General features: G+C 38.4%; 3 protein-coding genes across 8 annotated transcripts; 1 reads left to right on the top strand and 2 right to left on the bottom strand.

The window, feature by feature from the left end:
- Positions 1 to 71: 71 nt before the first annotated feature.
- On the top strand, positions 72 to 14,099 carry LOC107568186 (arginine-glutamic acid dipeptide repeats protein-like). Of its 5 annotated transcripts, none has more exons than XM_016254105.1 (17): positions 72 to 381; positions 788 to 895; positions 1,272 to 1,320; positions 1,555 to 1,679; positions 1,836 to 1,935; positions 2,193 to 2,291; positions 2,448 to 2,528; positions 2,968 to 3,121; positions 3,269 to 3,361; positions 4,708 to 4,904; positions 5,776 to 5,952; positions 6,069 to 6,179; positions 6,695 to 7,842; positions 8,141 to 8,375; positions 8,942 to 9,842; positions 11,830 to 12,007; positions 12,214 to 14,099. In XM_016254105.1, coding segments are annotated over exons 2-17 (3,684 nt in total). In that variant the 5' UTR covers positions 72 to 381; positions 788 to 893; the 3' UTR covers positions 12,248 to 14,099. The 5 variants fall into 5 exon arrangements, with proteins under 5 accessions (XP_016109591.1, XP_016109590.1, XP_016109593.1 ...); XM_016254108.1 differs by lacking the exon at positions 788 to 895 and having other exon boundaries at positions 73 to 381; positions 8,942 to 9,632; positions 9,702 to 9,797; XM_016254106.1 differs by lacking the exon at positions 788 to 895 and having other exon boundaries at positions 73 to 381; positions 8,942 to 9,632; positions 9,702 to 9,842.
- Positions 12,854 to 19,018, bottom strand: LOC107568187 (uncharacterized). Its single transcript, XM_016254109.1, has 4 exons — positions 18,945 to 19,018; positions 14,775 to 17,324; positions 14,581 to 14,697; positions 12,854 to 14,442 (listed from the first exon to the last, which is right to left on the bottom strand). Exons 2-4 carry the CDS (start codon positions 17,290 to 17,292, stop codon positions 14,375 to 14,377), a joined length of 2,703 nt encoding a protein of 900 aa, XP_016109595.1. The 5' UTR covers positions 17,293 to 17,324; positions 18,945 to 19,018; the 3' UTR covers positions 12,854 to 14,374.
- Positions 19,019 to 19,563: 545 nt separating this feature from the next.
- LOC107568185 (RING finger protein 223-like) lies at positions 19,564 to 21,948 on the bottom strand. Of its 2 annotated transcripts, none has more exons than XM_016254103.1 (2): positions 21,725 to 21,948; positions 19,564 to 20,720 (listed from the first exon to the last, which is right to left on the bottom strand). In XM_016254103.1, exon 2 carries the CDS (start codon positions 20,694 to 20,696, stop codon positions 20,022 to 20,024), a length of 675 nt encoding a protein of 224 aa, XP_016109589.1. In that variant the 5' UTR covers positions 20,697 to 20,720; positions 21,725 to 21,948; the 3' UTR covers positions 19,564 to 20,021. The 2 variants fall into 2 exon arrangements, with proteins under 2 accessions (XP_016109589.1, XP_016109588.1); XM_016254102.1 differs by having other exon boundaries at positions 21,733 to 21,948.
- Positions 21,949 to 23,673: the final 1,725 nt, after the last annotated feature.

Genomic DNA, 23,673 nt, shown 5'->3' with positions numbered 1-23,673 from the left:
TATCAAAGATGCAAAGGAATGCCATCAATACTAGGGTGGTTACTTTTGAGACATCCATATTCGTATGTGATTATTGACACGGGAGGATGGCCAAACACATCTCCCTGAAGCTGATCTCCATAGACAGCGGACACGGAGATGATCCCATTAGCGCTGGCTGCAGCGGCACATGCTCAGTTATGCTTGTTGAAGGGGATCTCAGTAGGCTGTGCGTGAACACTGAGGTCATCGCCTGCGCTGAGGAACAAATACTCGGCGCAGCCTCCATTTTGAGTAGTATGAAATAGAGGAAAGCATAGTTTTGAGCCGCCGCCGCAGCAAACAAACTGTAAACACTAGCGAAACAGCCTCAGCCATGGACGACCTGTTCAGTCCGCGAAGGTTTGTTGCTTCTTTTTATTACAGATGAATGCTTTTGCGCGCGCCAGCGCTTTTTGCGACATCGTGAATACTTTTGCATTCTAGTGCGAACCGAGATGATTTTGAACTTGACAGCTCGTCTCGCTCGGCCACACGCGCAAAGGCCAGCTAGGAGCCTGACGAGATAAAATGGGGCAGATGTTATGCATACTGTTGTTGACTGCTAAGTATGTAATGCATGTTGAACGCGGTGCTGCTCTTGCAAATTAGTTTTGTTCTGTGCATTAAATATTTGTGCAGGAAATTGTTTTTAGCATAATATTTTCTTTCGCGCTAAATGATTAGATAGCGTACGGCGTTTGTGCATATCACACTGTAAGTGCAATGTACTGATTTTGATTTGCACTGTGTTTGATTCTGCACGCAGCAATGTAATGATTTATGTGTAAATATATGAAGTGGACGTCCAAGCCCCCGTTTATATAACCTTTGGAGGGAACGGAGCAGTCGGACGTTGATTGGCTGGATATGCAATGTAGGCGGGATTTGGATTGATCATCACGACTGCTGATAGGCAAATCACATTTTATGATTAACACTGAAAGGAGGCGATTTAAAAGGGTGGAACAGAGACATGAAACGGCTCACGTGATATGGACTAAGTTTTTCTACTTATAGTATATTTATATGTATTTCTGTTATAGTATATTATAGTATATTTCTGTGAAATATGGTGTTTGTATTCATGTATTGTTTATTACAGGCATAATTTTTTAGTATTTAAAAAATGAAATATTAGCTGTGAAATATTAGCTGTGCATATTGCTTCAGTCTTGAAATTTTAATGTACTGATTGATTAATGCACTTGCACAGCCATATTTCAACTAATAAATAATATTTTGTCTTTCAGGCAGCTGAACAGCACACAAGGAGAGATTAGAGTGGGACCAAGTCATCAGGTAAAATTATTACAAAGGCATGTAGATATGCAGTGCATTAAATACGCTGTCAGTAATTTTTGATAATTAAAAAAAGTTTTATTGATAAAAGTGAAGTGGCAACAGCTACACTGAAAGTTCACAACCACTGGTAGTAGTGGGACAAAATGAAATGTTAACAAAACATATTTACTGAGTGTACCTTTAAAAGTCCTTAAATAAATTCTGTTGTCCTCGTTATATTGTCATATGCAGGCCAAGCTACCTGAATTACAGCCGACACCTGCTCATGGAACAGAGTCTGTCACAGAAAATGAGGAGCTGGTGTGGGCACCTGGAGTCAATGACTGTGACCTTCTCATGTACCTACGGGCTGCCAGGTAATGGTTGCTTGGCTGGATGCCAGTTCCTATTCACTGTTTTACATTTATCTTCATAATCGCTTTAAGGGTATGTCTAAAAAGGGATCTGAGGTGGATGGTGTATGATTCAACATAACCTTCTGCATTTTTGTACTGTGTTCTCTGAATAAACAGGAGCATGGCAGCGTTTGCAGGGATGTGTGATGGAGGTTCAACAGAGGATGGTTGCCTTGCAGCTTCACGGGATGATACCACATTAAATGCTTTAAATACGGTCAGTGCTTATCATTTTGTGGTTGTGCTATGCTTTGTCATAAAATACATTTTGATCATTAATTCCTTTGAATTCAAATGAATTAAATTCGTTGTAGCATTTTCCAGAAATTATTGTAAGTATAATTGAATATCGATTGTAATTTATGATCTTTGATGTAATTGCAGTGAAGGCAGTGACAATACAATCTTTTTACCTCAACTATAACTATTTGCTGTGCAACTAGGTTATGTAATTCTATTGTGTTTTGTGCACAGCTCCATGAAAGCCAATATGATGCAGCCAAAGCCCTGCAGTGTCTGGTGAAGAAACCTGTTCCAAAACTCATTGAGAAATGCTGGTCAGAAGATGAAGTGGTGAGAAATTGATTCTAACTGTATTTTTCACTTCTATCTTGACATTTTTCACTGATACGGCCTGGTAATTTATAGTGGAATGTAGAAGTGTGATACTAGAACTTTTCAAAAAGTCAAAGTTAAGATTTCTCAATCTGTTAACATGTTCATTTACAGAAACGGTTTATCAAAGGTCTCAGACAGTATGGCAAAAACTTCTTTAAGATCCGTAAGGAGCTGCTGCCTAGTAAGAAAACGGTATGGAAACCTGCCATTGAAATCTAATTATAAGTGAAAGTGACGTGACGTGGCCAAGTATGGTGTCCCATACTCGGAATTTGTGCTCTACATTTAAGTGCACACACACACAGCAGTGAGTAGTGAACACACACACACACACACACACACACACACACCATGAACACACACCCGAAGCAGTGGGCAGCCATTTTTTCTGCGGCGCCCAGGGAGCAGTTGGGGGTTTGGGACCTTGCTCAAGGGTCTCGCCGCAGTCGTGGTACTGAGGGTGGAAGAGAGTGCTGGTCATTAACTCCCCCACCTACAATCTACCGAACCCGCGACCTTCGGGTTACAAGTCCGACTCTCTAACCCTTAGGCCACGACTGCCCCCTTAAATGTGTGTTAGTTTCTGTCAAATTGGAGTCTTTTGTTTTTTAAAACACATTTGTCATCTCAGGGTGAGCTTATCACATTCTACTACTACTGGAAGAAAACTCCTGAAGCCATGGCGTCACGACCTCATCGGCAGCAGAGAAGGCAGCCAGTGTCTCGCAAAGTGAAAACTCGCAACGCGACAGCTGCAGCCAATGCAACATCTCGCACTTCTTCCAGTAAGTGCAGCATTATGCACCATTTGTCTGTTCATTTATTGCAGACTATAAAAACATGATAGCAAGACTGATATAGCTATAATTTAAAGGAAGTAACTCTACAAGAAGTCAATTTATTTTTTGTATTTTCTGTCTCCCTGTCTGTAGTGGAACTTAGTTCAGCCAGTGAAGATGATCTGGACAGTGAGGATAGTGAGCAGGGCGGCAAAGGTCAAGCCTGCAGTCACTGTCTAACCACTAGTAAGTTTTTCACGCTTCTCCAGTGGTGTATATAGCCTCTATATTGAGAAAGCTGTTTATACTTTATAATTTGTTGACCATATGCGTGTGTCCATCAACCATCATGCTCTTCTAAAAGTGACTTTCTGCAGCAGTTCGTTAGTCACCCTACACTGGATTCAACCTGCTTAGGTTTGCAGCTCTTGAAGTCAACTTGAGATACAAAATTTACCTTATTTCCATAATGTACATTCCTGGGCTTGTGAAAATGTTTGTCCCATTTTCACAATCCAAACAATTCCTGATGGATATAATCAAGTCCTGTCTTCCTAAAGTAACAGCAGACTAATAGTACTAAACATGTTGCCGCTTGTCATTAAAGGGATAGTTCATCCAAAAATTTAAATTCTGTCATTATTTACTCATGTTCTCATGTGTGTATTAATTTCTTTCTTGTGCTGAACACAAAAGAAGATATTTTGAAGAATATGGGGAACCAAACAGTTGCTGGTCCCCATTGACTTTGATAGTAGGAAAAAAAATACTATGGAAGTCACTGGGGACCAGCAACTGTTTGGTTACCCACATTCTTCAAAATAACTTTTATGTTCAACAGAAGAAAGAACCTAACTCAGTTTTAAAATAACCTGAGAGTGAGTAAATGATAACAGAATTTTCATTTTTGGGTGAACTATCCCTTTGATGTTAATAAAACAACAATAAAACAACAAAACACAAAGAGAAAAATCAGTCACTGCTCTTGACTGAAGAACTTTAATACAGTTGCTTTAATAAGAATCAGTGTATAATTTATACAGTGAAGTGTATATAGTGTTTTATTTTTATATTTGTTCATTCAGTTTCTTGAGTGCTACAGCTTAATACACCTGTCCCTGAAAATAAAGCACTGTTTGTTTTATGTGTATCTGTAATGTGTATCTTTGTTTTTATTTTTTAATAACAAAGATAAAATAATGACAAAGATTTTTATCTTTGCCCCCTTTGGCCTAAATATCTGCCATTTTTTATTTATTTTATATTTTGTTACCTTGTAAGGCTTTATTTTTAATTAGTATGGTTGTACTGCTCAGACAACTTACAAAATAGTAAAACCAACATGACAAAGAATCATGATAAAATCGTGATTCGTGATTTTCCTGAAAAAATCGAGATATTATATTTTTGCCATATCGCCCACCCCTACTTTGAACGGTAGAATACGTTAAATTACAGAAGTAAAATAGGTTGCAGACATCAATTAACTTTGACGTTAACCATCAGCCTTTTAACTCTTCTGACTTCTGAATATACTTTGAATTTGTATGTGTCTTCTTATTCAATATGTCTCACACAAATGTTTATTTCAGACTCCAAAGACTGGCATCATGGAGGGAGAGACAATGTCTTGCTGTGCTCTAGTTGCCACTCTCACTTCAGCAAGCATCGGCGCCTGCCACCTGTTCCTAAACCAGCAGATCCGCCATACCTCTTCAAACCTGTCAAAGAAGAGGAAGAGGGAGTCAGACATGGGATGAAGACCCGTCGGAGCCGGGTGCCACCACATGTAGGTCTATCTTCCACATTAGTTGTGCTCAGTGTGATGTAAAGAGTAGCTTGCTTAAAGGGTCATGAAACCCCCCGTTTCAGCACTGGTTAGTTCTCACTACAGTTTTAAAAAATGCTAAAAAAGTGGGCGTGGTGCGCTGCGCAGCGGAGCGGAGGAGGGGGAAGAGGGGAGACAGACAACACACACACAGCTTAGCGTTCTGACAGTTTAATTTCCCTCCCATCGAATTAAAAACACAAATGCACAGCCATTTACTCTCTGCATCAAAAACATATATATGAACACGCTGTTGCACCTCTGAGAACTTTTAAGGCTTATTCTGTGGCGTTTATATAAGCCTTTTGACGGGTTGTATCACAGAGCTGTAAAAACGGTTATGCTCACCAAGTGCATGAATCGCGTTTGTGCCGAACTCTTATTACAAAGCAAAAACAAACACTCTTCTTCGATTCATGAATGTTTCTCTCAGTTATTGTGCGCGATGTCATCTCACAGACTCTGAAATGTCTGTCATAGCAAATCAACACATGCTGTTGTGAATAATTAAGCGAAGCGTCTTGTCATAGGATAAGAACAGCACACGCAGTCTTATGAATAATTTAATAGACACCGACGCGTCATCGATGTACTATTAGTCCATTGCCACGTCACAAATTGTGACGTCAACACAACGTAGATTTTAAACCCGGAAGATGAAAATAGCGCAAAAAAGCTTAAAATTAACCAGTTTTCTCTAACAGTTAAAATTATCGGATGCTAACATTGTCTTCTATGATGTGCAACACAAACACCTCTGCTAAAATCTCAGAAAAAGTAGTCTGGGGTTTCATGACCCTTTAATTTAGTCTTCCTGTGTCTCTACATGTAGATGTCATCTCTTCGAAGTGGGCGCAACAGACCAACCGGAAGTCCCGACAGGGGCATGTCTCCCACCCTCGAGGATGTGCGATCTAATGGACAGTCCCCTAGAGCCAGTTCCACTGCGATGGCAACCAGGGCTTCCAGCTCTGATATCAAGAATGTAGTGACTGGGAAGACTAACAAGGTAGTGATAAAAAGGAACCTACTCCGTTTAAAGTTCGCAAAAAGTGCACAGCTGTGTGTTTATCTTTTCTGTGTTTAACCTTTTCATTTTCTATTTTTTTTCTTAATAAACTTTAGATGATAAAAGTAGAGGCATCTATTGTAAAGGGTGTGAAAAGACAGAGAGAGTCAGCAGCTCCAGATGCTGATGAGCCTGAAAGGAAAAACATGAAACGACCCAAGAATCAGGTAAGGGAAACTGTTTTATCTCGTTAGTGGAGTATAAAGTCTTAAGTATTTAAAAACTTGGCTAAGTGATCATGCCATGTGATTTTTACATGGCGGATGATAAAACTGGTAGAAAAAATTCCATAGACTCACACTGATGGAGGGACTGAGCCACTGTTATATATATAATTTTTTTATATATATAACATGTATATAAATATATATTATATTTATTTATATATATATATATATATATATATATACACACACACACAATATATATATAATATAATATGTTATAATGAATTATGAATGCATACTGTACATTATAATGTTGTGATGTTTAAATTCACTTCTACATACACTTGTGTAGTGTAGTTTATTTGTAATCTAGTGTAGTTTTTAGTTGATCATTTTATTTTATTTTTTTTACGAAATAATACAGAATTGTAATATTGGCCATAGATAATAATAATGTCTATACCATATAGCTCTGCCATAACGTCTAGTTTTTAAGCGGTGTTTCTCTAACCCAGGAGGGTCCTGATTCTCCATCAGAAGGTGAGGGTGAAGGCGAGAGCTCAGATAGCCGCAGTGCCAATGATGATGGCAGCAGCGACACTAAAGACATTGATCAGGACAACCGCAGCTCTTCCCCCAGCCTGGCCAGTCCCCTGCAGGCCAACGAAAGTGACTCGGACTCCCCAGCACCACCCCCTGCACCAGGCCCAACCCCACAAACCCAACCCCAGCAGCCTGCTGCGACACCCACAACACATGCCCCCTCTGAAACACCACCATCTCCTCAGCCCTCTTTGCTTGCATCCTCATCTGCACCTTCACCTGGAGCTTCTACCGCCACCTCGAAGGCACCATCCATAGAGGTTTCCCAGGAGGTTCCATCTCCAACCACTTTCAGAAGCGGCCCTAGGGGCCCCGAAGCCCCCACCTCTTATTCAAACTCCTTGACTCAGCAGGTGCAGTGTCCAGGGCAGGGGCAGTCATTTCCTGTGCCGCTCCATTATCAGCACAATTCAGGTCAGCTGCAGAATCCTTCATCTGGCGTGAATCAGCCATCAGGGTTTGCTTCCAGACCGCTCCACCTTCAAAGAGAGATCCCTCTTCCTCCTCTTCCACCTACAGCAGCATCCCAAATCAAGCCCCCTCCGACCACTCCAATTCCACCTTCTCACAAGCAGCCCCCTCACCTTTCTGCACCTCCACCCCATTTCCTGCAAATTCACCCCAATTTGCCTCCACCTCCTGCTCTAAAACCGCTTGCTTCCTTGCCCTTGCAGCACTTGCCTTGTTCCCAGCCTCCTCCATTACATATAATTCCCCAAAATCACCCTGCTCAACCTTCCGTTCTGACTCAGTCACAGAGCCAGCCGGTCAAAGGTCATACCAGTGGTACCCCTCCAGCTGCAGCGAGTTCTCAACCATCGCTTCCACAAAATCCTCCTGGTCCTGAGTCCACTGCTTCATTCCCTCTTTACACTTCTCCCGTCCCTGCCCATCAGCCCTCCATGTCCTCCTCAGCAAGCACTCCTGTTGGACAGGCTCATATCAAAGAGGAACCAATTGATGAGGAGGAAGAGTGCGATAGCCCACCTCCGCCTCGCAGGAGTCCCTCTCCAGTACCAACAGTGGTTGACATACCCAGTCATGCAAGTCAGTCAGCAAGGTATGGCGATCACATTTGTCAATATTTGAAATTTTAAATATTTATTAAATAAAAAAATATACAGATATATATATATATATATATATATATATAAGTTTTCCCAATGTAGTAGTCTAAAATATTTATTTATATTCCAAAAAGATCTTAAATTTACTTATTTTTTATCATTAAGGAAATTGAATTTCATTTTGAAAACATTTCAAAATGCCATTCACTAAGATGTAACATTTATTTGAATAACTGTGCATACATAGCACATATTCAGCATACATAGTAAATTCTGTTTTGTCAATTGCAGATTCATCAAACACCTCAACCGAGGTTACAACTCCTGTTCTCGCACAGACCTGTACTTCACCCCATTGGCCTCCTCAAAATTGGCCAAAAAACGAGAGGAAGCTGCAGAAAGATCCAGAAGAGAAGCAGAGCTGAGCGCTCGACAGGGACGGGAAAGAGAAAGAGAGCGGGAGAGGGAGAGAGAGAGAGAAAGAGAGCGGGAGCGAGAAAGGGAGAGAGACTCTGATAAAGCCTCTGTAAGTATATGTGGTGTTTACTTTTGAATTTCACCCTTAAAAAAAGTAAACTATGATTTACTTAAACTATTTCTAGCTAGTTTATTTATTTTTTTACATTATGGCAGTTTCCCCTCAAATTTGTTTTACTGTAATGTGAAAAATGTCATGCCAAGTACTGTAATCCAAAAAAAAAAATGAAATTATAAAGTATTTATATATCATTATAGTATTTGTTTTGCGATCTTTAAGTTAATGCTTTTTTATTAATTTGTGAATTTATTTTGAATTTAAATATAAATAAATGAATGAATATAATATTAAGAAAACTGAATTTAAAAAAAATCTTTGCAAAGAAGAATAACCACTTTTTGTGGTTTTGCTTTTGTGGTGAAATATGTCCCCAACATGCTTTTATGAGATTTATCCTTTTACAAAAATGTATGTAATATAGTTTGCCAGTCACAGATATGCTTTCTCTTTAAAATCACTTTTTACTTATTTTGATAAAGAATCTCTCTTTAAAGAAGGTTATGATATAAAACCTTTTTTGTTTTTTCATAAAACATTTTTTTTTCTTCACATAGCGTGCGTCATGCTCATCTCACGATGGCCGAATAGTGGAACACCTGCTTTCTGCCCATGTGCAACCGGGCCGTCCGTCATTCGAACATCTTCCCCCCACCACTGTGGCTGCAGTTCCACCATATCTCGGCCCTGACACTCCAGCCCTCCGCACACTCAGCGAGTACGCCCGCCCCCACGTCATGTCTCCCACCAACCGCAACCATCCTTTCTTCATGCAGCTTGGGCCAGGTGAGCACCTGCTGGCTTATCACATGCCAGGGCTCTATGCAGTAGACCCAGCCCTTCGAGAGCGAGAGCTTCGTGAGCTTCGAGAGAGAGAGATCCGAGAAAGAATGAAGCCCGGATTTGAGGTGAAACCGCCAGAGCTGGAGAACCCACTTCATCCGTCGGCAAATCCCATGGAGCATTTTGCCCGCCATGGTGCCCTGCCTCTGTCTCATGTGACTGGGCCTCACCCCTTCGCCCAGTTCCACCCAGCCATGGACCGCAGCGTAGCGGCACCCCCTCGGCCAGAAATCAGCTATGCTGAGCGTTTGACAGCTGAACGGCTCCATGCTGAAAGGATGGCCTCTGTTGCTGCTGGTGACCCTGTTGCACGGCTACAGATGCTCAATGCTACACCACACCACCACCAACACTCACATGTACACTCCCATCTTCATCTGCACCAACAGGACCCTCTCAACCAAGGTGAGAACTTATCTAGATCACATTTTTTTCAAGAAAGTAAGTGGAAATGTCAATATATTTGTCTTTCAGGCCAAGGGCCTCATCCTCTGGTGGACCCATTGGCTGCTGGCCCCCCTCTGGCACGATTCCCCTACTCACCTGGTGCCATCTCCAACCCCCTACTCAGTGAGTTACCCCATGAGCATGAAATGCTCCGCCACCCTCTGTTTGGTGAGTCACCAAATAGACTCCCTGTTTCACTTTTAGGATAAAAGAAAGTTTAGAGTTAAGCCCCGTTCACACCACGAGCGATAACTATTGGCGCTTTTCCACTGCGTGGTACGACTCGGCTCGGCACGACTCAGTACGGCACGGCTCGGCTCGGGTTGCGTTTCCACTGCAGTGTAGTATCGCTTTAGAGTGGGCGGGATTATTCACATGTTATAGTTGCACTGCCTCTACTGCCGCGACTCCTGAAAAACTTTTTCATTCCACCCCATCAAGTTCTCGCTGGATCCGCTCCTCTTCTATCAATGAGAGGAATGTCTGTACTTCCTCAACAGACCACGAAACAGCCATTTTTGGTTGTTAAAAAAGCTGCGCTCGTTCAAAACAGTTGCGTTCGATACTTCGCTGGCTGTGATGATTTAAATCTAGCGGGTCTGTTGTGTTTGTGTAGCAAGTTCAGTGATGCAGGTAGTGACGATTCTCTCCGGCCAATCTGATCAGCAGAGTTTACACGTCATGTTTTGGTAACATCACGGTTCACTTGGAACCTCATCCGAGATGGTACTAAAAAAAGTACCAGGTACTGTACCCAGTGTAAAACCCCCCAAAAGTGAACCGTACCAAGCCATACTGTGCCGTACCATGCAGTGGAAAAGCGACATAAAAAAATAACTATAAAGATAACGATATTAGCGTCCGCACCAGCGAACGATATCGTCTGTTTATTCTAAGCACACGCTCGTCTGCCGCTTTAAATTCTTGAGCTCATTACAGCATGATGGATTCTGATTGGCTGTCAATTTTTTTTATCGTTCATCAGCTTGAGAAAAATCATTTTGAAAGTGATTCCAATTATATAATTTCTCTTTGTCTTTATCGTTATAGTTGTGGTGTGGACTCTGCTATTCTTTAATATTGAGAACGATTTTTAAAACTATATCTTTAACGTTATCTTTATCGTCCTTGGTGTGAACGGGCCTTTAATTCTGAATGATTAACATTTCCAACTCATATAGCCAGGCCCAAACGTAACCCATGTCCACTGCTGAGCAGAATTGAAACACCCTCCCCTTTGATTAGCCATATCTCCATTACTTGCATGATTCTTTATTAAATATTAAGCTTTCAGCAGCCAATAAGAATGAAGTATTCTCAGCTCCTTTTAACACATTTAACCATGTTTAAATCCATTCTGTGTAATTAATATTTAAGATTAAGATTGAATGTATTTATTATATTTATATTTTAGTCAGTGAGATGTTTTTGAAAGTCTCTTAAGATCAACAAGCATTTATTTGATCAAAGATTTATTTTATTTTAAATAACTTTTCTATTCTAATGTATTTTAAAAGGATATTTATTTCTGTGATTGCAAAGCTGAATTTTCAGCAGCCATTACTGTAGTCTTCAGAGTCACATTATTCTTCAGAAGTCATCCCAATATGCTTATATGGTGCTCAAGAAACATTTATTATCAATGTTGTGCATCTTAATATTTTTGTGTTAACTGTGATACATTTTTTCCAGGATTCTTTGATGAATAGAAACTTCAGAAGAATTTAAATCTTTTGTAATGTTATAATTGTTTTACTGTCACTTTGATTCATTTAATTTAATTTAAAAGTAATAAATACTTTTTTTTTTAAAAAGAGACCCCAAAATGTTTAACTGTATATAATTTAATATTAATACAAACATTGAATATTCCCCTCCAAATCAGTTTAAAATGTGTCTATAGAGTCTGTCTGGGCCAGTCTTTTGCTGCTGATAATAATCAGTTGTGACTTTTATTATTCAAAGAGCCAAAATGGCTGAAATGTACATCCCTAATGTAATGCAATAATGTTTGTCAACCTGTTGTTGCTTTATTGTTACTTCACAAGACCATCCAGCATCTACATACACATTACAGTCCCACGGTAGGAAATAGTTCTCTGTTATTTGAGGGAAGAGTAACCGAAGTAAGATATTCTGTGTTTTTCTTTAATAGGAGCACCATTCCCCAGAGAGTTACCAGGACCCCTGGCTCCGATGTCAGCTGCGCATCAGTTGCAGGCGATGCAGGCACAGTCAGCAGAGCTGCAGAGGCTGGCACTGGAGCAGCAGTGGCTACATGGACATGCACACTTACATAGTGCTCCTCTCCCCAGCCAAGAAGACTACTACAGGTGAACCACATGAACGTTCTGTTCTAGAGTGCATGAGTAAAAAAGCCTTTAGCAAGATGTTTTGATGAAAGATTTCAAAAAAAAAATTCTTTAAAGTAGCATGCACGGATCACGTTTAGTGCCTATAAAGCAACTAAGCTGTGTTTACTGTGAAATTTGTCACCCCACAGTACACTGAACATTTTGTTCTGTTGTCTATTTGACAGCCGTCTGAAGAAAGAGGGAGACAAGCAGTCCTGAAATGAACAAATCCTCCACTGTGGATTACAGAGTGATTCTGTGTTCAGGGTATCAGGCCTTTTATTTCCGAAAACCCAGCGTGGGTTTATCCCTGTTTTGGCACTTATAAACATTTGACCGACTCCTTTGTGATGTATGAAATAACTAGCCTTTAGGAGCACAGCGAATTTGCTTTCCTTGCATGAACACTATTTAGAAATTTCTGTAATTTAGAAGTTTCTGTAAGAAATTAAATTCCCACGTAATGTTGTTATTGTGCTAAAAGCACAGTACTGTAGATTTACTAAGTATTTGAAAAGTGCTGTCCAATATCCAGAGTTTATCACAATTTAGTTTCAAAGTTTACTGAAACATTCGTTTTAAGATTGTAAATATATGTTTGAAATAATATATTAACTGTTGAAATTTAAAAGATGTAATGATAGATTTGGATACAAAAACTTCAGATGACCTGTGTGCAAGAAGTGCATGCTTTACATTCTCTATCCTTCCCTTTCTCTGACAGCCTCTTCATCTATACCTCAGTGTGCTCATCAATATACAGTAAAGCCTACCTGTAGTAAACTCCACACCTTATTTTTTTTTAGCAATTTAACTTTTTTTGAATTAATAATGTAGACCAAATCTAGGTCTACATTATTAATGGGATAATTAATGGGACAATTTCCACTGTCTGGGAACAGAGCTTATCCAGCTCTGCAGAACAGTCGCTTTACTGCCATGGTCATACGATGCTGTGGAAGACTGATCAGGCCAACAGTCACCTGCTTGCAGTGTTTACCGCCATGCTTAAGGACACAATTTGATAGAGCAGGTCAATTTCTGGGTCCTCCCTACTTGGCACAGAAGTTTAGGAAGTTAATTTATGGAGAGGTACCTACAGTTAGCAATAAAATGCATATGGCATATTTAACGGTATCCTCAATACCAGTTTCAGTCCTAGCATGTGCACTTGGCCAATTAAACAACCAGGCTACTGTTTAGTAAGTTACATTTTCATAGGCAGGCTGGTTGGGAAAGAGCACAGCATTCTCACAATAAGATGAAATTCATTATAAACACAATAGAGAGAGAAAGAGTAATTTTGTGATGGTTTAATGCAATACAAGTGTATTGTTGTGCACTACTATTAATTGTTAAAATAACAATAGAAATCATGAAATGTAGTGCCATTGTTTTGTGTGTTGAAGCAGACAGTTGATGAGTGTTATCTGTTAATGCCATTATTGTGGAACTTTGATGGGTCACTTTTTCCAAAACTGCCAAAAAGTATTATTATTAAAGAATTATTTTTACTCATCCTTTATCATGTCATATGAACACAGTCAACTCGGATCTTTTCATTTTTTCATCAGTACATTTTCTTTTAGTAATAAATTCATTTGTTATTTGTAAGCATAATTTTGTGAGGCTGTTTCATATACACTTAATACACTGACACCAGTCTTTGCTTATGTGTGATAGAAATATTTGACACTCAGCAGCAGTCATATTTTTCTGGCACTTTCTGATACCTCCTGAACTTCCAACTATATTTTATGTGCAAATTTATATTCTTCATGAAATGTGCTCAAATCTGTTTCTTCACTGAAAAACTATATGAACTTTTTTTTAAAGCTTTGGCCGCATGATGTTTATGCATTTAATAGATGCATCTAGAGTGATTATCATTGAAAATGTTTTTTATATGTACACTGCAAAACAGTTTACTTGTTAGTTACATAAATATGTATAGCACAGCTTGAGTCCTGAATATAATTGACGCAAAACTTACCAGTTTTCATTTCTGGTCCATATCAACATCATATCTAAAGCAATATATGTCTTCTAACTGAACAAGTGTTTGTATGGGGGGAAAAACGAATGTTTTCTCCTTTGCTTTGTATGCTTTTTTTTTTTTTTTTTAACAAAATTGTCCTTTGATAAGTTATTTATTGATTGAACACCTATTTTGTAACATGAATATATTAAACATGAAAATATTAGACTGTTAGTAAATATGGAATACAATCTAATATGTGTATTTACTAAAGTGTTTGTTGTGAATTTGTGCAAAATTAACCCTTTCCTGTACACTGGCCCCTTGTGAGAAATCCTCAGAAAGCTCTAATATTAGATTTTTATGGTTCATCCTTCTTTTACATATCGCCGCAAGTACTGGATGGCAGAGATCGCACTCACATTTGCCAGAAGAGCTGAAAAATAATAGAGGGAAAAACAATCATGTTAATTTTGTGTGCTCATATTATCTGAATAAATTGCCTAATTTAATATGTAACAGCCTGATCATTGTGTCTTATTGCAGAAATACACCATCCACATGGCGTTCTTACCTGCTTTCCACATGTCGTTAGATTGTGGGTTGCTTGACTTCAGTGCCCAAGACGCAAAAGCAATGCAAACAAGGCACATGTCTGCTTGCTTTAATGAAAAAAGGAAGCAATCTCTATCTGTAAGCAGAATTTTGCAGTGTTTGACTTGACATTTTCATATCTATTTGATCTAAAAAATGCCCTTAAGATTGTACCTGCATTTGCAAAAGTTGCCCCAACATGTATCTGATGTTCTGTCGTTTGTTCAAGGGCCTGGTTGTCTAGGAAAAGCTCTGGAAGCATTGGCTGAGCTATAGAAGAACTTGATGATGTTCTTGTTCTATAACTGTAGACTGTGTCAACTGTCTTGGGAAAACCCCAAGAGGTGGCCATCCTATACCAGGTCCTTCCCATTAGAAGTTTTGTGTGTCTCAGAGAAAGTTTTCTCCAGGTACTTCTCCGACTAGTGATAAAGCACATGTTTGATGTTTCAGAAGGGCTTGTACACCTCATAACTTGGACTGGGGCATTCTCGTCTTCACAATCCGACTGTATCACCTCTTCTACCTCTGGAAATTCTAGGTCTTTCACCACTGAATGAGAAGAGGAATAGATCGGTACCAATGTTTTCTCGCTCTTTGTTGAAACTTGAACTGAAGGAAAGAGAACATTCCCAACTTCAAAATCTGAGAAGAAGTCATCATAAGTCTCAGCCACAGATAAGCTCTGTGAAAAACAAAGCGAAGTGTTACTTTCTGGGATCCAAGTTTGGTATTGCTCTGCTTTGGTGTCACTTCTCAAGATTTCGAAGAAAGACAGCAGACACTGATCGTCTAGAATATCAGAAATCGATAAAACTGGTGATGGCGTTGATCTCCTTGTGCTACAGTGGTCCAATAGAAAGGTATTCATGTTGTTGTCTTCTTTAGCTGTTAAAAATACATCCTGCATTTCTGCTTCTGTCTCTGAATACAAATATAGTGAGGGATCACTCTCAGGACACAGCTTCACCATCTCATTTGATTCACTTGGCCAAGTTTCTTCTGAATCTATGCCAGACTCAAGAAAACGTTGGGTTTGCTCTTTGCCTTCAAGGGGTTCAGGGCTAGGGTTTGCACTTGCATGAAGAAGTTGTAGAAACTCATCATCGAAATCAGAGTAAGCTGAGAATTCACAGCTCGATCTGTCTGGTTTAGAGTCATCCAAATGTGTGAAATAGTCTGAATCTGCTGCGTCGTCTACCAGGCCATCTTCTAAACTATCATCTTTAGATTCCACCTCACCCCTATCTGGAAGCTGAGCATCGACAGCGACCACAGGGCTGCTTTCTTCTGGAATGATGCTTTCTGTCAGTAGAGACCTGTTATTGGCTATTCTAAGTTGCAAAATATCATTTATTGTCAGTTTTTCCATTTCATCCCAAAATGAGGAAATGGCAAATATGGGTCGAGTTGGACCTGAAGTCTTGGCGCTGTTACTGGAGGATTGTGTCTCTTGGGACGATTGGGATGATTCTTCTCTATTATAAGTCTGTCCCGAGGGCTCTTGCTGTTCTGTTTTTTCTCCTTCAGTATCTGAAGGAGCAGAGGGTTTAGAGGCACCCAGAATAAATCTCTGACTTTCCACCCCTGTGTCATTATTAAAGTGGCTTAAATTATCAGTTGAATGTTGACATTCACAGTTAATATCTACTATGGATTTGTCATATTTATCACACACAGCGCTTTCACGATCCCAGTACTGTGGCAAAGGGCCACTGAGATCTTTAAATATGGTCTGTGAATTTAGGGAGTCGGCAGGATTTCTTTGCAAGTTAGCTTCTGGCATTTCTGACATGCTTTTCTTTTTTAGACTAATAGGACAGCTTGTTTTTCCCCCTTCATCCTCAGGTGATCCAGGGGGCGAAATACATTTAACATCTTGGATATGAAGTACGTTTTGAATATTGGGTGAGTCAGAAGAAAAATGTTCTTGTTCAAATTTGTCCTGCGTTGTTTGTCTCTCAGTAATTTCTTTATCTGGTTCTGTATTGTTATTTAAGGAAGAACACCTCTCTGTCACTCCGCTATTCTGTCTAAAGTTTTTAGAAGGTTTTTTTTTCCATCTTTTTTTTTTTTTGACCGAGTTGGGATCCTTTACTCTCAGGCGGACTGGGCTGTCATTTACGGTCACAAACCAACGTTCCTTCTCTTTTTGGGCCACTGGTGAACAGTCCGTCTCCTCAGTTAACGTTTCTATACCATCCTTTCTCTTTTCATGCTTTATATCTTCTATAGAGATTTCAGAGACTGGCTTGGTTGTGGCTTGGCTTGATTGATTCTCACCATTCAGGTTGCTGTCTTCATTAGCTTTGTTGTGACATTCACATGTAGCCCCTGGTTCATTTGCTCCAGTATCGGACATCTGCTCAGCGGACCTGGTATTCTGTGGCTCTGCATTTGGTTTAGGATGTTCAGTAAACTCTGAGTGCTCAGATGTATGTTCTAATTTACATTCTCTTATTTGTTGTTGTTTTTGTACTTCTACACTATCTTTCTCACAGAGTTGATCAGGGCTGGTCTGGCTGGAAAGAGATGACACGTGGACAGAGGTTTTGTCATCGTCAGTGTCACTGAAGCCAGACTCATCTAAGGCTGCAAGCTTGGCCTGCTGAACAGAACATTCCTCACTGTCTGTACAGAAACAGTCCCAGTCCTGCTCTGCTATCAGCACACTGTGGTCTAAGTCATCCATTGCAGTTGAGTTCAAAATGTTTTTTATGACATCTGAAAAAAATAAATAAATAAATACAATTATAATTTTTTTTTTTACCAAAATATATACACTACCATTCAGAAGTTTGAGGTCGGAATTCAATTTAAAGCATCCTTGTTGAATTAAAGGATTTTTTTATGTATTAAATAAAATAAAAAACTCAATGACCCCAAACTTTTAAACAGTAAAGTATTTTATTCAGCTGATTAGTATAAATTTATACAGTATAAAAAAAATATTATGTAAAAATCCTCTGTCATTCATGCAAACTTTTGACCAACAAGAGCTGAAATCGCTAGAGTTGAATTTAAAGGCATCAAACTTTTACAATAGAAAAAAAAATATTGGACATCAAAAAATAATTTAAGACTCTTAAAAGTATTGTGGGAAATTTCTCAAACCATAAACTATGCTTTAAATGTGGTATACATTTTTCATGCCTTTGCATGTAAACCTAATTTAATATCTTGGCTGTCGGTTAAAAGTTAACTTGAATGACAGATAATAACATTAACACTAATAGCAACCATATGAGATTTTATGGTTGTAAGAATTTTTATTTTTAGTTACAAAATAAAAAAGGTAAAACTCAGCTGAAAGATCTATATTGATCCGCTAAATAAAACTATTTTAGAAAGGGGGGAAAAAACCTTCAACACTGTTTTTTAAGTGTGTTCGAGTGATTAGTTATTGAATATTGAACATTTTTGACAGTGACCATCACATGCAAAATTGCACAGAAAACATTTCAACTGTTCAAAAGGCAAAATCTCATGTATTTTTTCAGCAGGTCAATCAAATGCAAAAGGCGTGAACCCAAACTCCTTTTCAACAAATTAAATGAGAAATATCCTTTTGTCTCCAAGTAAATTCCAAAATATTTCAAACAAAATACTGTGATACGCTTAGACTGTCTCGAAAGCTCCTGTGAGGATGATCTTGGCCTGACTGCAAGCTGACTCCAGAGCAGACTGTACCCAGAGTATTCACAACAACTCACTGCAAGGTGATTTGTGGATTGAAAGATGTCAGTGAGAGGAAATAGTCTCACAAGAGTTCCATAAAACATACCAGCATGATGTGCTGTTTGGGTGACTTGCCTTTTACAAATATTTTGCATGGTCCTTGCTTAGAAATGACCTAGATGTGTCTCTAGATGGCGAGAATGACGATCATGATTTACAATCTTTAATGAGAAATGGTCTTATCTTATCTAGTTTGTGGGGCGTTGTCTTACAAACACATGTGGACGTGCATTTAGCACACAGGAAATGCATTCAGCTATGCTCAGTTTTTTTTTCTTTCCCAGGAGCATCAAAACTGTTGATTTTGTGAAATAATTATTTGATCCAGCCATGGTCTTTATACAAAAACTGAGTGTTGTTTAGTTCTTTATAAGCGTTTTAATATTAATGATACCCTGTGCATGATGTCCTTTTCTATTGCGTACATGGTTAAGTGGTTCATTTTGATACAGCAGCACTAGTACACACAGCATAGGCCAATGGAAAATATTTCCAACCCAAAAACTCCTCTTAGGAGTTCCACAAAGTTCTAGCTCCACAGACTCTGCATAGTCAGTTTCCGTTAAATATCTTTTCAACATCTCATCTCTTTTATATTTTGCCTACCTTTAGTTGTCAGTTATGCTTGGAAAACACTTCAATGTTGATCCGACGCGGACTTGGCTCACCTTCCAAACCCCCACTGCCCTTGCGTGTGGGAGAGAGGGGCCCTGCGTCCAGGTCTGTTATAAATAGAGATATGTGTCTGATCACATGGATCACGTGTGTGTGTGTCCTGCATTCTCAGAGGGCCATTCCGTTTCACATTTATAAATAGGGTTTCTCTGGGGAGATGGTACGAATCTGTCACTGATCAGCTAAGCTGCTATTCAATGGAGGTTTAAATCCTTAAACAACATGCTGGATGGAAAATCCTTCGCTTTTATGGTTTAAAGGAAGTAATAGGATCAATAGCCACTTATCTATGGTAATAAAAGTCTGACAGTGTTATATAGTGTCATGAAGCATTACTGTAAATATAATAGACGTTTATTAAAAACAAAGGAAAAATAGGCAATAATAAAAATAAGTTCATTTAGTAGTGAAAATATACCTAAATAGATATAGTGAGAAACATTTAATAAAAAGAAATGCATTTGATTAAAAATGTTTTATATTTTCCAAAAGATATTTTCCTAATACAATCATTTTAAAAATGCATTAGTTAATATACATGCTTAATAATAATTTTGCAAATAAGCATACAGCATACAATAATAATAATAATAATAATAAATTGCATGCGTATCATTTTACAGAATGTGCAAAGAGTGTTTAAGGGGTTCCAGCCAAAGCAATCAAACCTGCAAGCAGGATCCTATTAAAAATTTAAATTATAAAAACTGTTTTACCCTAGTGTTTATTTTGTTCATCTGTTTTAGACACAGAAAATAATTTTAAATATTTACAGTGGCATTTAGGAAGTATGTGATATGGCAATGAAAGTTCATGCAACAAATATTGAGTTTTTAAGGAGAAAGTAGAACTTTAACCAATACTGGTTTCCTGTCATATGAAGCTGTAAAGGATGTGGCTGTGTTTTCAGCTTATCAGCCATGTTTTCAGACTGATGCCAATACAACCTGAATGTCATTTGCAATTCATGAACTTTGAATAAGAACTTCTTGTGTCCACCTGTGTGTCTTATGTACCCACTGTAGGTCTGGGAGCAGTGAGCGTAGCTGGAATACCTGGTGATTCTCTGAAGCATTCTGACATGGTAAAGCACTGGAGAGGCCACAGTATAACCAAGAAGATGACAAGAAGCACTATGATGAAGAGCATAAGCCTCTTCCAGTTCCCATAAAAACCCAAGAATCGCAGCAGCCTGTATCCACAACCCTCTCTTCTCTCCTCTCTCCTCTGTGTCTCCTCTGGTTTATGCTCGCCAATGTCAATGCAGATGCAGTTGGGTATCGTTGGGTTTGAGTAGCACAGCCTCTGTCCATCTAGGAAAACGTTCTCCAGTTGTTGCTGGTCGCCAGGAAGTTGGCCCAAAACTTCCTGGCTAGTGGCTAGATCCGGTGTACCATGCTCAGGCACGGACGTTGGCTGCCGACAAAGAGGGCAGGTGATCTGGTTACCTTCCTGCTCTGGTGAAATAGCCACAAAGCGAGACAGACATTCCAGACAGAAGGTATGGGTACATTCAAGAAGCTTTGGTGTCTTGAAGGTGTTGTCGTATGCGCAAAAGCAGATTGAACACTCTGGACCGGCATCCCAGGCATTGTCCTGATCATCACCGGAGGCCACTTGTGTCATGTGTTGGTGCCGCATTGAATTGGTACGTGATGCTGTGGATACTTCCGGGTCCTCCATCCTGTTGTGTGATCAGAAGAAAATCTGAAATGCAAAATGAATCCTTCAAGTTATTAATTGGCACAATGATTACTTAAAATATATATATATATATATGCTGTTGTCCTACACTACAAAAAATAAAATAAAATTCACTCAGAAATTGCTAGTTCATTTCACAAATAATTACAAAGAAACAAGTAACACATTAAATTAAATGTAAAATTTTAAAAGAGAAAAACAATGTATTTATTTTTTAAACATACTTCAATCATCTTTTGTTTCATTTACATAAAATTAAAGTGTACATTAGTTGAGTGAATCCATTTATGAGTTAAAGTATGGCAATATAGGACTTGGTAAAACTCAAAATATATGGCTGATGCACTGCTAAAAATATATAAAACTGAATTTTAAAAAATCTTAATGCTAAACTGTTCTGAAAAACTTATCTGATCTTTTAATGGAATGCTTACTATGTAACTGAATGAATAGGAAAAGAGCAGGATCCTTTTTGAATTTTATAATCCTATGGAAAGCTAGCAGTATCTGGCATAGCAAATAACAACCACATGTAAATGTGGTTGCTATGGGCATCATTACTGCAGTGCTGTATATGATATATATAGGTGATGCTGAGACAAAACATATGCAAATATCTAAAAAAACAACCATGAAAGGAATATGTATTGCATACTGTTTCAGACAAGGACTGCCATTATGCATATAATTTTACATTTTAATGACTTACTCATTTTTACATTTATTGTACTGTGACTAGACAACACATCTCCAATTTGGATTAAAGGATTTCCTTTCCATTAAAAATATGAAATGAAATTAACCTACTAATCACCCTAAGCTTGTTCAATTGCCCAACAAATGCTAATATTAACAGTTGCTAAATTGGCTGTTGTTTCACAGTAGCTCAACAAAAACATGATTGCTGATCAAACAAAAATCAACCGTTTTTCATTTTATTTATTTATTTTTTATGTTTGGTGGGGCAGTGTAAACTGAAAAGATTAAAGAAAAAAAAACAGGATTACCTTATTACCTTGAAAGTGGAAGACAATATTCTTCTTTTTATCTTGAAGATGCTTGCTTCTTCTTCGTGTAGATGGATACAAATATGGCCGAAAAGTTTGAAAAGTTCCCAAAACAAGTATTTCAATGCCTGACTTTATCCAGACCTGTCTGTCCTGGTCTTCCGGTAACGTGTTACTGCCGTCACCTGCTCTTCAGAAGTTTAAATTATACTTTTGAGCTGTGACTCAAGCGAGTTAAACCATAAATCATTACCTTGTTCTCCCTCTCTCTCTCTTTGATCCCCCTCCTTCACACATACACCGTCTGATACACGTACATGTGTAAATTATGGAAAAGCAGGAAGGGTGACAAAGAGAAGGAAGTGAACTGATTTTCTGATAGGATTAGGTTACACGTTACCATTGAATACCTTAGTTAACATAAGAATGACAAAGCATAGCAAGTGACTAAGGTGATCAAAAATCAATAGCTGCTGTCAACTGTTTGGTTCTTTAAAATATCTTCTTTTGTGTTCAACTCACACAAGTTTGGAAAATCTTGTGTTAGTAAATGATAACAATAGTTTCATTTTTGGGTAAACTATCCCTTTAACATAAATAGAATCTTCTAAAAAAAACTAAGCTACAACAGTCTGCATGTTTATTATTATTCATCTTGTTCCACAAAAGCAATGCTTATGGGAAATGATCACGTTTCGTTTTTTCCATTACACATGCATAAGAAAACCATAATAATAAAGAAATTGGCCATAAATTCAAACCATTTTCAAAGTCACATGACTGTTGTTTGAATATATTACCACTCTCTGTCTCACCTGGAGATAAGCAGCCAGGTATAAGGAAAATTGTTGGAAAGTGTTTACATGTGCAACAACAGTCAGGTTTTTCTTTTCTTTTCACTGAGTCTCACTGAGGGTGTATGCACAGTGACTTATGTTTTTACAGTATAGTGTGCCAACCACTGTTGTGACTTCACTTGTGCTGAATGCTTTAAATGATCCATTATAAATGTGTATATTTGCAATTGTATTAAATAGAGAGACATGATAAATATCACAGAGGATTGAGCTAATGGAAAGACAGTCACGTGGTACTTGCTCCATTTTGATGTACTATTGTGTCTTATAAGGAAGTGCTTATAATATTATAGGTAAATGGGATCAAAGTCCCTCCATCTGTTTACCAAAGACAGACATAAACTGGTGACATTCACAGGAGTGGTTTCCTGAGCACAAGAGTTAAGTTTGATTATGTGAAATGGTTTCTGACACAAGTCCAACCTAATATTTTACTATTTTAATTATTCTACAGATGATAAAGCAATGATAGCACTTGCCAGCAATTAAAATGCTAAAGAGTTTTATAACCACCACTCCCAACCTTACTCTGCACTTCCCAGAACCTCTATATGGCAAATGAGTCTTTGATGATCAATACCAGCCACCACCTGGACTGTGGCTCTTTGCAACAACTTTTAAATTATATTTTATGATCAAGTTTAAAAAAAAAGTTAATGGTTTCTCATAAATCAAAATATCTTTTATTTCTGTAAACACTGAAATCTTCATCATATATGATTAATACTCACTCTGTAAGGACATCAACATACAAAAAAGTTCATAATCAACATCCATCTAAACGTAATTCATATACAAAATCTACTGACATGCTTTCCAGTTGCTGCACAACAGCCAATAAGATGAGATGAGAAATAAGTTGAATTTAAATCAGTATCACAGATGTATCCCCACGAAACCACATCATTTACCTCCACCTTAAGTAAACAATCCTTGCTTTTGATTAATCCAGCATACTAAAGATATTAAACTCTACAAAACAATGCTCAAATAAATACATCTGAAGCCCATTATGTTTAAGTTCTAAAATGCCACAACTGGAGGTAAGTTGTTTTCTGTTAAACCTAACATGCCATTTTATATATTTAAATA

This window comes from Sinocyclocheilus grahami, unplaced genomic scaffold (genome assembly GCF_001515645.1).
Source record: "Sinocyclocheilus grahami isolate Dianchi unplaced genomic scaffold, SAMN03320097.WGS_v1.1 scaffold1224.1, whole genome shotgun sequence".
NCBI lineage: Eukaryota > Metazoa > Chordata > Actinopteri > Cypriniformes > Cyprinidae > Sinocyclocheilus > Sinocyclocheilus grahami.
Note: the sequence above shows the minus strand (reverse complement) of the source record. Positions and strands in the feature narration are given on the sequence as shown.

Coding starts and splice junctions, on each gene's coding strand:
- LOC107568186 (XM_016254104.1), top strand. CDS start 356: ATGGACGACCTGTTCAGTCCGCGAAG. Junction 1,680..1,835: donor ATGTACCTACGGGCTGCCAG/GTAATGGTTGCT, acceptor CTGAATAAACAG/GAGCATGGCAGCGTTTGCAG. Junction 4,905..5,775: donor GGAGCCGGGTGCCACCACAT/GTAGGTCTATCT, acceptor CTCTACATGTAG/ATGTCATCTCTTCGAAGTGG.
- LOC107568187 (XM_016254109.1), bottom strand. CDS start 17,292: ATGGATGACTTAGACCACAGTGTGCTGATAGCAGAGCAGGACTGGGAC. Junction 14,698..14,774: donor GGCAACTTTTGCAAATGCAG/GTACAATCTTAA, acceptor TTCTGCTTACAG/ATAGAGATTGCTTCCTTTTT. Junction 14,443..14,580: donor TAACGACATGTGGAAAGCAG/GTAAGAACGCCA, acceptor ATTATTTTTCAG/CTCTTCTGGCAAATGTGAGT.
- LOC107568185 (XM_016254103.1), bottom strand. CDS start 20,696: ATGGAGGACCCGGAAGTATCCACAGCATCACGTACCAATTCAATGCGG.